We start from the raw sequence: 16,640 nt of genomic DNA, 5'->3' as shown, positions 1-16,640 counted from the left end.
ACATTTATTCAGAATGATCTTTACAGATTTTTAAATGATGACGAACTGGGTGACACTATAAATGCTCAATAAAAACGATGGCTAAAGCAAACCTAATAAAGACACTTTAGAAGAAATTAGTATTAGGATAATGGCAAGTCTCTAAAGGAAAACAAACTGGCAAAAGAGAGACAAAAATGAAAGAGAAATATTCTACAAATTCTTTAAAATATTGTCTACCTTTGCAGCAAAACAGTATGGCAGGAAAGTTTTTTATTACTAAGTTGAAGATGTCAGCAGTTAAAGATAATGCCTAAGACTGTAAGTCTCAAAAGTGACCTTGCAACTAAGATCGAATATCATTTTTATAGTGGGTAAGATCACAGGCCTGGAAACAGATCTGGATTCTAAGGACAGTTTTGTTATTTACTAGCTATACAGCCTTGAACAATCACTTAACTTCTGTAAGTCTCAGCTTCATTATCTGTAAACAGAACCAACTAGTTCATAGGGTGGCTGTGATGATTAGAGATAATTAGAGATAATAGAGTAATGATTAGAGATAATACACTTAACTCTTAGCACAGTGACAAGATGACAATAAATGGCAGCCATTAGTTACTGTTTGATTTCAATGAACTGATTTTTTATGCAGGGATTTACAGTTTGCAGTGTTACTGTACCTACGATCTCTTATGATCCTCTGGAGTAGGAACAACTATATCCTCATTTTACAGTGGAAGAAACTGAAGTCAAATGACTTATCCAAAGACACCAATTAGTAGAAAAGAAACCTGGACTTAAGACACTAGGAAGCAAGATTCAAAACTCCTTTTTTCCTCCAAAGCTAGAACTTTTAAATTTTGCTTAATCTTTTTAAAAATTGTAGTCAAATACATACAACATAATATTTGTAATTTCAACCATTTTAAGTGTACAGTTCAGTGGTTCAGTGGCATTACTTTCACCTTGTTGTGCAATAACTGTCACCAACATCCATCCCCAGAACATGAATCTGTACCTATTAAACACAAATTTCCCATTCCCCCTCCACCAACCCCTGGTAACCAGACTACTCTAGGTACCTCAATAAGTGGAATCATACAATATTTGTCGTTTGTCACTGGTTTATTTCACTTAGAATAATATCTTCAAAATTCATCCATGTTGTAGCATTTGTCAGTTTCCTTCCTTTTTAAGGCTGAATAATATTCAGCTGTATTACATACCACATTTTACTTACCCATCCATCCATTGGTGACATGTGGGTTGCTTCCACTGCCTTTAAAAATTTTTTTAAGTATTGTTACACTACTGTTTTGAGATTAATTATCTACTTTTAGATTATTCACTCCTCTCCTTTCACCCCATTTGTCTTTTTTTTAAGGGAAAATGCAAGTAAGCAGTTGATTTAATTCTGTACAGTTTACAGTAGAGAGCAGTAAAACCACTTTTTGTTGGGGTGAGGGGCAGGGCTATTTTTTTTGGAGCTCCGAATCAACAAAGGAAAAAAGATGAAACTCAAATGAGTTTAATTTGATTTGGCAGGATGGAAAACCATTAATTAAAATAATAAATTAGATGTTAAGATTATAAATCACTTTACATGCTATTTTTGGGACCTTTAATAAGGGATAATGGAAAGTTTCTGTTATTGGACGTTAAATTAAAAAGTTCTTCAGGGTTGACTGAGAGGGAGACGGAAGAGTTGTTTAAGGGCCAGAGTCTGGAAAAACTTCGGTAGGTGGCAGCTACTCCAGAGTGAGTGCTAATGCACTATGAAGACCAAATTACTGCTCTCTAAAGTAATCTCAAACCATTCCACTGGTTTAAGGATGCAACTTGAATGGAGTTCCTTTACTTTGCACTTTATAACTGTGAGGTGAGATTAACCACAAGGGTCAGCACAATTCTCAGAAATAACTAAACCACAACGGAGGAAGGACAACTCGAGAGATTTCAAAAACAGTGACAATTTAAAGATGCAATTGAATCTTGCACTTCAGTGAATGAAGGTGTGCATGCAGACTTGGGTTGTGAGCACGTACTACTTACTACACAGGAAGACAAAAAGAAAAACAAACTACTGAGATCCAGATTTCTGAAATAATTCCGGACTACAACCAGCGGGAGCGAAGAATGGACTGCTTTTCTTTGTGTGAACGGCTTCCAACAGAAATCTATGGTCACACGCAAACTTACTTGAAACAAAACAACACAACACACTAGGGAGCCTGATCACCAGCAGGACCCGCAAGGGAGTCCTAGCGTTTCCGGCCGGCGATTCATAAGCTACAGACCGCCGTTCACCCCCAGAAATCTCCCGAGTTCCAGACGGCGCGGCTGTCACTCGGTCACCACAGACAACTTCGCTGGGACGATCCCACTTTCAGATTTCCTCAAAGTTGACCAGAAATTCTCGAAAAGATTTTTTTTTCTGTCCGCCTACACCTCCGGGGACACTTTCTGCCTCCCAGGAACTACACCACACTGTACCCCACGAATCCCCCGGATGCCCAAGAACTCCAAGCACACAGAGTGCTATTTCGCCCTCGCAGGATGCTGGGGAAAGCGGCCGCTGAAAAGCAAACTTTCCTAGTGTTGGCGGAGGGCGGGAGGGCGCGCGCCGCACTCACAGCTGGTTGATGGCGTTCTGCGAGATGACCGCGTTGGCGGAGAAGTAGGGGATCATGTCGGGGCTACCGAGGCTGCAGGTGCAGGCGGGGGGCGCCTTCTTCTGGCCGGCCAACGTGCTCAGGGTCATGGGGCCGGCTCAAGGCGCTCAGCTCCGCATCCTGGCCCCCGCCCGGCTCGGGCACGAGGCGTTCGCGTTGGGCTCCGCCGGGACGGACAAACAGGCAGCACAGGCTCCCCGCGGCCGAACTGGGCCCGCCGGGTCGCGCGCAGGGAGCCGCCGCAGCCCTAGGGCTCGGCTGTGGAGTCCCGGCAGCTGGGAGCAGCCAGCAGCCCGCCCCAACCCGCGTCCGGGGCGGGGCGCCGCGGCGGGGCGGGGCGGCCCGGTGGGGAGGGTCAGCCCGGATGGCGCCCCGCCCCCGAACTCGCGGTACCCACGGGATCCCGCTGCGCGCCTCCGGACGTGGGGGACACCGGTCGGCCCCAAGACGCCGAGGCTTGATGAAGGGGAGAAGCAAGCGGGTAGGGGGCAAGAAAGGCTCGCGTTTTTTGGGTAATGTTGCAACAGAAAGGTCCTGCCTTTTAACAGGCTCTATACATTGAACTTCAATCAAATCCTATTTTTCAAATGATCTTAAAACTTTAAAAGGCCGAACATTCACAAATTCAGAGATTAGCTGTTTTTCTCTTTTTAAGTTAGATGGGAAAGAAAACCTATCTACCCTAAAGATAACATGTGCTAACCCTTGTAAATACGTTTATAAAGGGCTTTCCTAACCTTCAAACCAAGGACTCACAATATTAGCTGCACATATGAATAACTTGTGTAAATTTAAAAAATTCCAATACCCGGCTGCACCCTAGAATTGGAATCTCTTTAAGTTGGGATCAGTCATCGAGTTTTTTTCAAAGCTCTCCTGGTGATTCTAATGTGCAGTCATGGTTGGGAATTATTGTGCCAAATGATCTAGCAGGGAAGACAGGCTACAGATTATATCCTCACACATGTGGTCTAGCCAGGTGACCTAAGTGGTATCATTTAGATAGGAACTCCGATTTTATAACTCGTGATCTAGGTAGGGCTTTTCTCACCAAATCCTATTCCCTGATGCCTTCATGACTTTAAGCTCTTATTGAGCAGTGCCTTTCATCTGTCCAGGGACTAGCTAAGTGAGAATCTCTTTTCTCTTTCTCCTGCATTCCATGTAGTGACTTAAAAAAGGCACTGACCCTCTACAAGCACCCAATAAAAGTGAACTCCCTTATCTCTTGCCCTACTCTCATCGGAACAAATATTTTCAGGCAGTTATTTTTTGTTCTTCTGAATACTGGACTAAAATGTATATCATTAAAGCTGCCTTACGAATTCCAGAGTCAGAAATTAATAATTAAAAAAAATGACTTCACTATCCAATTATATAAGAGACTAAAATTAGGAAGAAATCTCTTTAAGACTCAACATATGCTAGAATCAAGAAGAAATAACTATTTGTTTTGTATAAACTTTCAGGTCTCTATTCCTATTGGGAAGTTTGGCAATTTCCAAACTAATAGTAAGGAAATGATCAATCTAAACTATAAATTCTGAGTCTAAAACCAGAATCACTCTTTTGCTAGATGATCCTTCCATAATTCTTAAAGTTGTTGCCAAGACACTGGGGGACTAAGAATATTGCAAACTCATGCGGAAATAGATATCTATTTTTCCTACAGATCTGGTAATGGGAAAGAACCAGTTGGCAAATGAGTAACACTTAATGAAAAATCTGGATCTTGGAGTCCAGTGCATCATCATCTTTCTTTCCATCTCTAGGAAGGAAAATGTCTTTGAAAGATTTATTCAGGCTGTGTCAGCAGGCACCCAAATGGCAGTATAAGAAAAAATCTGCTGATACACCCCAAAATAAACTGCTTTAAATATCCAGCAAACTTGCCAGTTTGAAACTTCTTCTGTAATTTATTACAGCCTCCTGTAGTGATAAAAAAAAAAAAAAGAAAAAGCAGCAGGCTGTTTGGAACAGCACTATTAAGGTGAGTCAAATTCCTTTCATGACACAGCAGAGATGGGATTTTATTGAAGTCAACATCAGATAATACCATTTAGGAAAGATGATGGCATGGTAATCATCTGTGTCTGTCTGAAAAAGAAGTCAGCAGGAAATGTATCTTACTCAATTCACACTTAATAACTCTGGCATTTAAAAATCTAGAGATAAAGATTTCATAAATATGTATACTTGTCTTTTATAAATAGGTTCCTATAGTGACACCTCAGAAGTGCATAGTCCTTTGTTTCCCCTCAAAAGACCCCTGTCAGTGCCTGTTCAGTGAAGTAGACTATTTTAACATCCTCATCCCGGCCTTCTCAAGAGCGTTTACAAAGTTAAATTCTCACTTTAAACTTTAATAAAGGAAATTGAGAAAGTGCTAGAACATGCCTCTTGGTTTTTTAAGAAAAAAATTAAATCATTTTTGCAAACTGAAGTACCCTTAAGGAAGTAGTTCTTTCTGCTAAGTCTGTTTTAAAAAGTTGAACGAATTCCCTTTCTTTTCACAGTCTTCAGAGTGTCAAAATGTCAATCAATTTAGTTTCAGCTCAATTTAATCCTTTACTCTCCACTGTCAGGAAACAAGGCTCTAGGGAGCAAGCTCTCTGTACCCACGCATCTAGGAATTCAAAAATGATTCCAAATTAGATAGAGCAGCATGAAATAAACTAAACTAGTTTTCTACTCCACATATAGTCAGAAGGGGCTTAAAAAATCTGCACAAAGGCCCTGAAGAAAAAATTGCTGTATTTCTTTACATACTTTAGTTAGATTTGAAATGAACTTTGTCATGTCATTTGCTGACCATTTCAAGGCTCAGAAATATTAATATTCCAAAATGTTAATTTGGCTCTTGATAGCATAAGTTATAACCAAATTAATTTTTTATAGAATTATGTTAAAAGCATTACAAAAAATTTTAAAGTAGTAGGTGTCCCTGCATCCATAGTTAATTCCATTACTATGTCTTCATGAGTCCCTCCATAAGGTATAAACTCTATAAAACTGTTTAAAATCAGAAACTTACATGCCAATCTAACTGTATTCCAGAACAGACACAAAGGTGCACTTAAATATGAGTGAAAGATGTGGACATGCTTTTGCTGCTGTAACAAAATTTCAACATAGGTGGATCACTTGAACTGAAGGTAGCTAATGAGCTTAAAAATGATAGTGTTAGTTTATAGTGCCAAAAGCAGTGGGCTAGAAACTAGAGGACCTAAATTCTAGTTTAAACAAGGCCATTTAATAATCTAAGATTTTAGCTAAGTCACTTAACTTCATCTGTAAAATGAGATAGTAAAACCCTAAGGAAATATCCCAAAATCCGTTTTTTTGTGAGAGTTGGGAACTTTAGGAAAGGAATTTCATGAGAACTTGACATTCTGAAAAATGCATTTAATGTTTATCCACTTAAGATAAACAGTTAATCTAGTTCAAAGCAGTACAGCCCAACAGTTAAAAATCCTAGCCTTGTAATTAATAGGGTGGGTTTGAAGCCTAGTGCCACCATTAGCTGTACACTGGATAGTTACTTAATCTGTGGCTACGTACTAGTGCCTACTTTATGAAGTTATTGTGAGGATTAATTAAGTTAATGCATATAAAGTACTTAAAAGAGTGCCTGGCATAAAAATCTACTCTTTGTACTTAATGGCTGTGTAAGCTTAAGAGATCTGAGAAAAAGTTTGAGGAGATTACCCTTTAAGAATCAAATCAGAGCTGGATTCTCGAATGAAGAATCATATCAGAGTACGTGACTGTAATTAAATTTTTAATAAAAAATGTTTAAATTAACTCCTCCATGGGACTCAAGTCTGTCTGGCAACCTTAAGGTAAAATTGACGGTGCATTTTAGTTTCTTCACTGAGAAAATGAAGATGTTGACTAGAAATAATCTCCATGCACTTTTCCACAATCTGAACAACAGCAAAAGAGGGCACCTTTAAAATGGCAATGAATTTGTTATCAGAAGTTCTAGATTCTAGTTACTTTGTCCATGAGCCAACCTTAATCTGTCCCAGCCCTAGTTTCTTTAATCTTAAAGCAGGGATGGTAATGTTTATCTCACAGTTTAAGATACATAGACAAAAATGTTTACGAACAACACAGCACCAAATTTTCATTATAATTATTATCCATAAATTGGCCAATTTATGTCTAATAACAGAAAACTAGTTGTATTTATCTGTATTTGAAGTGAGAAGTTGATGAATGAATGAAAATTAAAATACATACAAACTTCCCCTATGTACCACCATTTCATCCAGGAATTCTACTATTATTGTTTTCCAGGCAATTAATTACATTAACTTAATATTGCAATTTGTAGTAATGTGAGATCTGCAGTGTTCAATGAATTTTCTTATTTTTTAAGCTTTAAAATAATAGTATTAATTTATATAACTTGATTTTAAAAATACATAGTCATAGACAAAAATGACCAATCATAAGACCTATTTGTATTTTTATGTTTCCTCTAAGGGCATGATCAAGAGAAATAAATAATAAATTAATCCCTTAGTGTCAAAGGCAGAAAACCAACACTTTAAAGAGCTACAAAACAAAAAGCTTGTTACCTGGAGTAGCACAACATTCTGTCTCCTGTTAATCTATAAAATGTCAGGATAAAACTCTCAAGACAATATCCCTAATTTTGAGACTTGTTGCTCAGACAGCACCAAGAGGTATCTCACTTCACTTAGTAAAAGGCACCCTTCATACAATACAATAAACCAAACTCTGTAAACAAAGGCCCTTAAAAGCAATCATGTTTTGCAATCACCATGTGTAATAGTTTTATTTAAAAGAATATCTGACAATAGTTTTAAATACTGGATTTAACAATGTCACTGAGCCTTCGAGTCCTTTAAATGTAACTTTCCACCATAAGAGCAATAGGGAATACTGAAAAGATCTGCATTATCAACATGAGAGGCATCTTCTAAGGCATTCATCCTGCATGGTCTTAACCACCATATACTTCAGTAGGAAGAGATGCTGAAATGCTGCCTTCTTCAGGTTACAAAAGCCCCACACTCTATTGTTTAGTAAAAATAATAGGCATTTATAGATCACTTTTCACATCCAACACACCTTGCAAAATATTTAACCATTTAATCCCCATTCTATTTCTTTAAACATTTTTTTAAATTAGTTTTTTTAAAGAAATAAAAGCAACATATACTGAATGATTAAAACATTTTTTTCAATATTCAGAAGGGTAAAAAAGAAGTAACTCTTTTCATCCCAATTATTCTATTCCCAGGGATGATTGTTAGTATTTCCAGGAAATTTTCTTGCATATATAAACATTAATATATTATAGCTGCTCTTTAAGAAACACACATGCACAAAACAGAATTATATTATACAAATTATATATATTATACTGCTTCTTGCTTTTGCTCCCACCTGTCACTATATTTGGGACATTTTTCTATGTTTATATAGATTTACCACATTCTTTTAAAGGAGTGTGTAGTATTCTATTTTACAATTAAATATAATTTATTTAAACAGTTATCTACTGATGGACATTTAAATTTTTTCTAATCTTTACTATTATGTACAATATCACTATGAACATGCTTTCACAATCTTTGTGCATACATGTGAATATATTTGTTGGATACATACCTAGAGGTGGAATTGGCAGTTAGTTAAAATATTTTAATATCTTAGGAATTGGTATATATTATCAAATTGCTGTTCTTTTAAAAGGTTTATTTTTTTATTTTCCCATGGAATCTTAGTATCTCCCTCTAGAAACCTGGGACCTATTAAATTAAATGTAGGGCCCCAGATCCTCTTCTACAGCCCATCTTTGAAAAACTAAAATATTTCTAATATATATAAGACAAGTAAAACATGCTTATGGAAAGAAACTAGAAAAATACACTAAATTATAAAGAAAAATATAATGAAGAACTGTATTATGGATATTAATTTCAAAGAATTACTTAGACTATAACAAAATACATGTAATACTTAAACTTCTTTGAATATAATTTTTAATTTTTAATTCAGAAGGTATTTTAGGATCTTGCTTGATGATAATGCTATAGAACATATTATAGATGAATGCGCTAAATGTAGCCTTCGGTGTCCTGGCATGGACTGTGACAGAGATAGAAAAATGAGAAGAAAATTTGGGTAACAAAAAATTGAGGCTAGAGGAGCTAAGAAGACCTTGAAAATAAAAAGAGTAACTGACATTTGTTGAGCTGACATTCACTGTGTATAAATCCTCTATTAAAGAGTTTATATGCCATATCTCTCAGAATTCTCTCAAACAACCCTATGATTCTATTATTATCTTTATGAGGCTCAGAGAGGATAAATAATTTGTTTAAGGTTATACAGTAGTATTTCAAATCCACCTGGTTATTCTGGCTCTAGAACCTGTTTTCTTAACCAGTATTCTACACTATCTCCATAATGATGGAGGTTCACTATAGAACAGTTTAAGTCTGAAAAGGTCTATTGCCAACAGGAAGAACTCCTGGAGACTGTTAACTACCTACTTACTGCACCTGATGTTTTCTCCGCTACTTGATCCTCGCTATGCCCAGCAGGTCCTGACAAAAATAGGGACTAACCCAGTACTAACTATGGCAGTAAGATGATCCCTTGGCTGTTGGATACCATCCTCTTGCTACTAGAGGCCTTAGGAACTCTGCATTTCAAACTAATTTTCATCACAAGACATTTTTCAAAGCACTTATATCTATAGGGTTTTTTGTTTGTTTGTTTCCCTAGCTTTTTTACACAGCATCCTACATGAAGGAGGCATTTAATGTGTTTGTGGATAATGATGGGATCATCTTATTTGATGTTTGAAATAAACATACTAGCTGGGCAGTTATTATCATTTCTTGTTTCAGTTAAAGGAACAGCTGAACCAGACTAATATCTACGTCTTAAGAAGCCTAGACTCTAGGCTTAGATTCATCACACATATTGTCTAATTCATCCTACATATTGTTGACAGACTAACTGGATTCAGATGGACCAGTCCTGAATACCTGTAGGCCAGGCATTTTGTTAGATACTGATCATCAAAATGAATGAGTTAAATGCGTTTGTAATAATTCCCTACTCAAAACCACAAAATAGTTCCTTATTCCATTTCAGTTCAAGTCCAAAGTCTTCCTTCTAGACTTCAGATCCTTCATAATTTAATTCCTATTATAATCCAGTCATTGTGGAATACTACCAATACTACCCTCAGCTTCATTCCTTCTGCAACACAATAAGTGTAACTATTTTTAACCAGTTCTTCCACAACAAATCTTTGTCGTAATTAGGTTGTTTCTATCCTGTCCTCCTGTGTCTGAGTCTCATTCTTCTCTCTGTTCAAGTTGTTCCCTGAGACAACTTTTATTCAGCCTTTCAGTTTATCTATGTAGGACATATTTTTTAAGGCCTAGTTCAATTCTCAGCTCTTTCAATAATTAGAAACTCTATAATGTTTTAACATCTATCCTTACTTGGCTCTCATTACAATCCTGTGTATAGATAAGCAGAGCTAGCTGGGATCAGCTTCATTTTACAGATAAGGAAACTGAGGCTCAGAAATTAAGGGACCTGCCCAAATTAACATAGCAAGTATCAGAGCTAGGATTGGAATTTAAGTCTTCTGATAAGCCCAGTGATCAATTCTTGGTTTATAGAATGCTATGACACCTTCCTAACTCCTTTAGAATTTATAACCTATAATGTTATTCAAGGTCTTGTTCTCTATTTTATACCACATAATTTACCTCTTTGCTGGAGAAAATTAGATAGTGTAACTCTCTTTATGGACTTTATAATGCTTAGCACAGTGCTAGGCAAGTCATGAGCATTAAATATATTCTAGTTGGTTGGTTAATCCTTTATATCACAGACCCCATTATATTTTTCTTAGGGCTCTAGATAAATATTTCCTGAATGAATCAATTAATTAAGGATGGAGGTTCTCTCTCCCTGGGAGCTCACTCCCTCATCCCTGGTATAGGAAGAGAACCCCAAGACTCCTTTCCACTCCCTTATCTTTCTCCTGCTACCTCTTGCTCTTCGGATAGATATGTGCTCCCCTTCATACAGAGAATCCAGTAGAGGGCCTGGAACACAATCCAACAGGTAAAGGCTTTATTTTTATTTTCAAGCCTGCCCTAGACTTTCAGGAGCCAAAAGTTCAAATCACAGCAGGATTGATTCAGCCCTTACACAAGCAATTTAGTACTATGCAGATTGTTAAGACAGGTCAAGTTTCCAGGCCCTGGCTAAGCAGCATCATTATCTCTTCAAGCTTTCATGTATCAGCTTCCCTGGCCATATTTCTCTTTCCATGTCTTTCTTCTCTAAAGTCAGGTGAGCATGCAAAGATCACTTACTTACACAATTACACACTTTCCAACAGCAATGGAATTTGAGTACAATATGGGAATTCTTTTTCTCTCTCTGGGTTAAGCAAAACCAAGAAGTGTGCAAAAAGTTATACTACTACTCAATTCTTAGCAGAAAGGGGATATTTTGTATCATTCTTCAGTTGTACATCAACTGAGAAAAGATACAGTGTTGCCAGATTCTGTTCACTACACTTTAGCTGGAAGACCAACTGGACAAGGAATCTTAATCTGAAGTGAAAAATAACTCTGCCAGGGGAAAAGAAAACTAGCAAATCTTTCTTTTAATTTTTAATTGTGAAATATTTCAAACATAAAGCAAAGAACAGAGAGGATAATGAACAGATAATTGACAGTACTAACATGTTCTATCATTTTACTTTTCCAATTTTAAGAAATAAAACATTACAGTTGAAGCCCCCTGTGAACTTCTCTATGAGCCCTTCCCCCTGTTCTCTGCATTTGTAACTACCCTCCTGAATTTGTTCATTCTTTCCTTTCATGTTTTTATGCATATGGCATATTTTTCTTTAATGTAAAATTCATTCAGGAAATTATAGCTTGCAAAACATTTAACTTTTTCTTATATTATGAGTAAATAAAAATTTACACATATAAATGAGTAAATAAAAATTTTTTCCTGTCCAAAAACTTCTTTTTCAGAGATAGATGAGTAGATACATGATGAAGTCAATATAGCAAAATGTTAATTTGTGAATCCAGAAGGGGTGTGTATTTGGGTGCTTACCCTACAGTTCTTTCAACCAGCCTGTGTGTTTATTTTTTTTTAATAATAAAATGTTGGAAAAACAAAACAAAAGCATCTAGTTCATATTTTTTCTAAAAATCTCAGTGAGGAACGATGTCAACTGATTTCAAATACTAGGACCTAGTATACTTACAGAAAACAATAAGGAGACTTGATAGTCTAATAACTGTTTAAGCTCTTGTTTTACAGTATCTAACAAAAAGAGAAAAGACCAGTTCTTCTCAAATTTATCTCTACAAAGTCCCTCCTTGGAAAGCAGTTATTTCAGCTTTGATTTTTCTGTCCTTTTCTGGAGAGTTCATGAAATGATTTGCTTATAATCCTCTTCTCACCACAATTTAAGCTCAGAGCTGGAAAACTATAGTTGATAAGCATCCCTAATGAAATGAATATATTAAATAATTCAAAGAGAAATACTTTTAAAAGTTTTTAAAGGATTTTTATATTCTCCCTTATGAACCTCCTAAATTAACTTCTCTTTTCTCAGGAAAATGCTCTGCTACAAGCTGACCATGAGAAGAACTAGAACAAAAGATATTCATTATTGATAAAATACCACTGTCATATAACATTAATGCAATAGTACTTTGCCTGTTATTTCAGGTGCATGCTAATTTTTTTTTAAGGATAAGGAAACCGGGTCTCAAAGAATGAATTTATCCGAGGTCATGCAACCTATACAAACACAGGCCTTCTAACTCCAATACCAGTGCTCTTTCCACATAACTGAGAATAATGGACTATAAATATTTTTGTTTTAGTGGCATTTAAAAATGACTACATTACTAGAAATTATATTATTTATTATTTGTTTGTAAAGTACTTTGCCTTAAGTAGTATGATTTAATAGTAATTACTCCTTGAGGCTAAAGATTTCATAATTTTATATGTAAAGTAATAGATTCAGAGAAAACCAAGTTTGACAGCGGACTGTTTCAATTACAGCATAGTGCCTTTCAAAAGGAAAGTCTTCAAGGCCATCCTGCCCAAAGCAATTTACAGATTCAATGCAATCCCTAGGGGAAAAAATGGCATTTTTCAATGAACTAGGGCAAATAATCCTAAAACTTATATGGAATTACAAAAGACCCTGAATAGCCAAAGCAATCTTGAGAAAGAACAAGGCTAGGGCTATCATGCTCCTTGACTTCAAGCTATACTACAAAGCTACAATAATCAAAACAGGATGATACTGGCACAAGAACAGACACATAAATCAATGGAACATAATAGAGGGCCCAGAAATAACTTACACATATATAGTCAATTAATATATTGAAAAGGAGGCAAGATTACACAACGGGGAAAAGATAGTCTCTTCAGTAACAGGTGTTAGGAAAACTGGACAACTACATGCAAGAGAATGAAACTGGATTACTGTCTAACACCCTACACAAAAATAAACTTGAAATGGGTTAACGACCTAAATGTAAGACCTGAAATCATAAAACTCTTAGAAGAAAACACAGGCCAAAATCTCTTAAACACAGGCATGAGCAATTTTTTCCTGGATATATCTCCTTGGGCAAGGGGAACAAAATAAAAAATGAACAAGTGTGACAACAGTGAGCTGAAAAGCTTCTGTACAGCAAAGGACACCATCAACAGAACAAAAAGGCATCCTACAGTATGGGAGAAAATATTCATAAATGATACATCCAATGAGGGGTTAATATCCAAAATATACAAATAACTCATATGCCTCAACACCAAGAAAATGAATAACCTGATTATAAAATGGACAGAGGATCTTAATAGATATTTTGCCAAAGAAGACATACAGATGGCCACAGGCACATGAAAAGATGCTCCACGTGGCTGATTATCAGGGAAATGCAAATTAAAGCCACAGTGAGATATCACCTCACACCAGTTAGAATGGCTGGTATACAAAAGACAAGAAATAACAAGTGTTGGAGAGGATGTGGAGAAAAGGGAACCTTCCTACACTGTTGTGGGAATGTAAATTGGTGTAGCCACTGTGGAAGGCAGTGCACAGGTTCCTCAGAAAACTAAAAATAGAAATATCATATGACCCAGTAATTCCACTTCTAGGAGTTTACCTGAAGAAAACAAAAATCTCTGACTCAAAAAGATATCTACTCCTCTGTTTATTGCTGCATTAATTACAATAGCCAAGATAAGGAAGCAACCCATATGTCCATCCATAGATGAATGGATAAAGGAGAAATTGTACATATGTACAATGGAATATTATTTGGCCATAAAAAAGAAAGAAATCCTGCCATTTGCAACAACATGGATGGACTTACAAGGGTATTATGCTGAGTGAAATAAGCCAGGTGGAGAAATAAAAATACCATATGATTTCACTTATATGTGGAATCTAAAACCAAACCAAAACAAAATGAATAAAACAATAGACTCAGACACCATGAAGGGTGGATACCACAGGGGAGGGGTTAAGGGGGGGGGTTAAATAGGTGAAGGGGATAAAAAGGCACAAAATCTCAATCATAATATAAATTAGTAATGGGGATGAAAGGACAGCATAGAGAATATAGTCAATAGTTGTGTAATATCTTTCTATGTTGACATATAGTAACTACAGTAGCTGGGGTATGCATTTAATAATGTATATAACTGCCAAACAACTATGTTGTATATACTTGAAACCAATACAATATTGTATATCAACTATACATATATGTATATCAAAAAAAATCAAAAAGAACAAAGGACAATCGTGGAACTCTGGACACTACAAATAGTAATTATAAAAAGAAGTTCTTCAAGGAAAAGGATTGCATTGGATTAAAAATAGTTCCATTTTGGGAAATGAGAGGTATTACTGTCTCAGTACAATTCTTAAATATTTTTAGAGAAAAATCACTTATTAAAATTAGATAAAATTAATCATTTACATTAAAATTAAAAATTATGTCCAAGGTGATTTTTAAAAATTGAATAGGAAGACATAATAAATGACTGTTAAAAATAAAGTCCTAAGTGAAATTAATTGATTGCTGAAAGCCACTTATAATTATAGTCCTTTTACTGTCATAGAAAATGAATTTTGGCTTTGAGTGAGAGCCTGGTGACAGATTTAGCTAAACACTGAATGAATTACAATTAAAGAAAGTTGTTTTCTTCTTATATTATTACCAGGATTAATTTATTCTAGATATTACTGGAACAGAGGTGGATGATTAAACAATCAATTAAATTGTAACAGCTCCCCACCCTCTATTCTTAAACTCCTCATAGTTGAAAATAACCCAAAGTGGCACCTAAACATACATTTAAAATTTAATTCGTTTAAGAAGAAAGCCTATCACTAAACAAAGAACAAAACACAAATGTCTGCCTTTGTGGGTTATAAATTTAGTCTTCTTTGTAAAGATGCAAACCCTGCTTAAAGACATCTTAATTCTCCACAGCCACCCTATCTACAAAGGGCTGTGCTGATCCTGGACTATGCTGGGTGATACTGCTCAAGTGATGGATGTGTTCTATCAAACATTAGGTTCACATCTCTGAAGGAGTTCAAATTCTGCTCTGTATCCAAAAAACCACTAGGGGTAGCAATGTTTTCCCCCAAAGTCCTTCAGACTGAAAAGCTACTGTACAGCAAAGAACACCATCAACAGAACAAAAAGGCAGCCTACAGTATGGGAGAATATATTCATAAATAATATATCCAATGAGGAGTTAATATCCAAAATATATAATGATCTCATATGCCTCAACACCAAGAAAACAAATAACCTGATGACAAAATTTTCCCCCAAAGTCCTTTTTTTTTTTAATCTTAGAGGAAAGAGAATTTTAGACAAACTAAAGCATTAACTACAGAAGAACTGTTGGCTTACACTTCACATGGGCATAATTGTAAGTGTCAGAATGATAAGCTTGAAGAATCTAGAGAAAAACCATGTAATAATATTAAAAAAACACTAGAGAGCAATATTAAATTTCTTATACTGAATCTTCAAAACAAGGTTTTCAAAGTCCTTTCCAAATATTAATCCATGCTTGGAAATATCTTATACTTACTGTTCATATTTAACAGATAGGCAAACAGAAGCCTACCGAAATAGTGAATGCCAGCTCTGCCAGGTACTGTGTTAATGCTAGGTATTCAAAGCAGTATGAGAATATATAATTATATATGAAACAACTCAGAGTCAAACAGGGGAGACAGATGAGATATATGCAAAAATGGCTCTTAGCCCACCAAACTATGTTTTCCATAAATGATGTGCTCTCTACTGGTCTACATATGCAGATGTTGTACTTGAAAAGCCTATTCCTCCCTTCTTCTCTTCATCCAGAGCTGTCTGGTTAATGCTTTATTCAAGACCCCTTCTATAAAGACTGTAATGGGTTATAGGGGCTCTCAGAAATAGTAAAGAACATTTATCAAACATTTACTATGTGTTAAGCATTATGCCAAACTATGTAAATGAATTGTATCTCATTTTATCATCAGTGCAATCTATATGAGAATTGCTAACCAGCTTCCACTTTTTTTTTAATTAAGGTATCACTGACACACAATCTTATGAAGGTTTCACATGAGCAACATTGTGGTTTCACATTCACCCATATTATCAAGCCCCCTCTGCCCCATTGCAATCACTGTCCATCAGCGTAGTAAGATGCTATAGAGTCATTACTTTTCTTTTCCGTGCTATACTGCCTTCCCCGTGACCTACCTATATTGTGAGTCCAGCTACCGCTTTTAAAGGATTTGCTGGATTAACTGATACTCTCCATTCTCTCAATGTCATAGTAACAGAGATGTTCCTGCTTAACATGTTATTTCTCTCTAGTATACCCATTCACTTCTGCTTT

General features: G+C 36.0%; 1 protein-coding gene across 6 annotated transcripts in view; it reads right to left on the bottom strand.

Moving 5' to 3' along the window:
* Positions 1 to 16,640, bottom strand: part of SSH2 (slingshot protein phosphatase 2) — a 306,049-nt gene that overhangs the window by 104,556 nt on the left and 184,853 nt on the right. The window contains exon 1 of one of the 6 annotated variants that reach the window (XM_037022732.2): positions 2,616 to 3,425. The exons of 4 other annotated variants lie outside the window; for them this stretch is intronic. In XM_037022732.2, the coding sequence (XP_036878627.2) occupies positions 2,616 to 2,743 (128 nt within the window). In that variant the 5' untranslated portion in view covers positions 2,744 to 3,425. Of the gene's footprint in view, positions 1 to 2,615; positions 3,426 to 16,640 lie in introns of those variants that run through there. One more of the 6 variants, XM_037022733.2, reaches the window with a different exon arrangement.

This window comes from Manis javanica, chromosome 4 (assembly GCF_040802235.1).
Source record: "Manis javanica isolate MJ-LG chromosome 4, MJ_LKY, whole genome shotgun sequence".
NCBI lineage: Eukaryota > Metazoa > Chordata > Mammalia > Pholidota > Manidae > Manis > Manis javanica.
The sequence above is the reverse complement of the archived record's forward strand: the minus strand, read 5'-3'. Positions and strand labels throughout refer to the sequence as shown.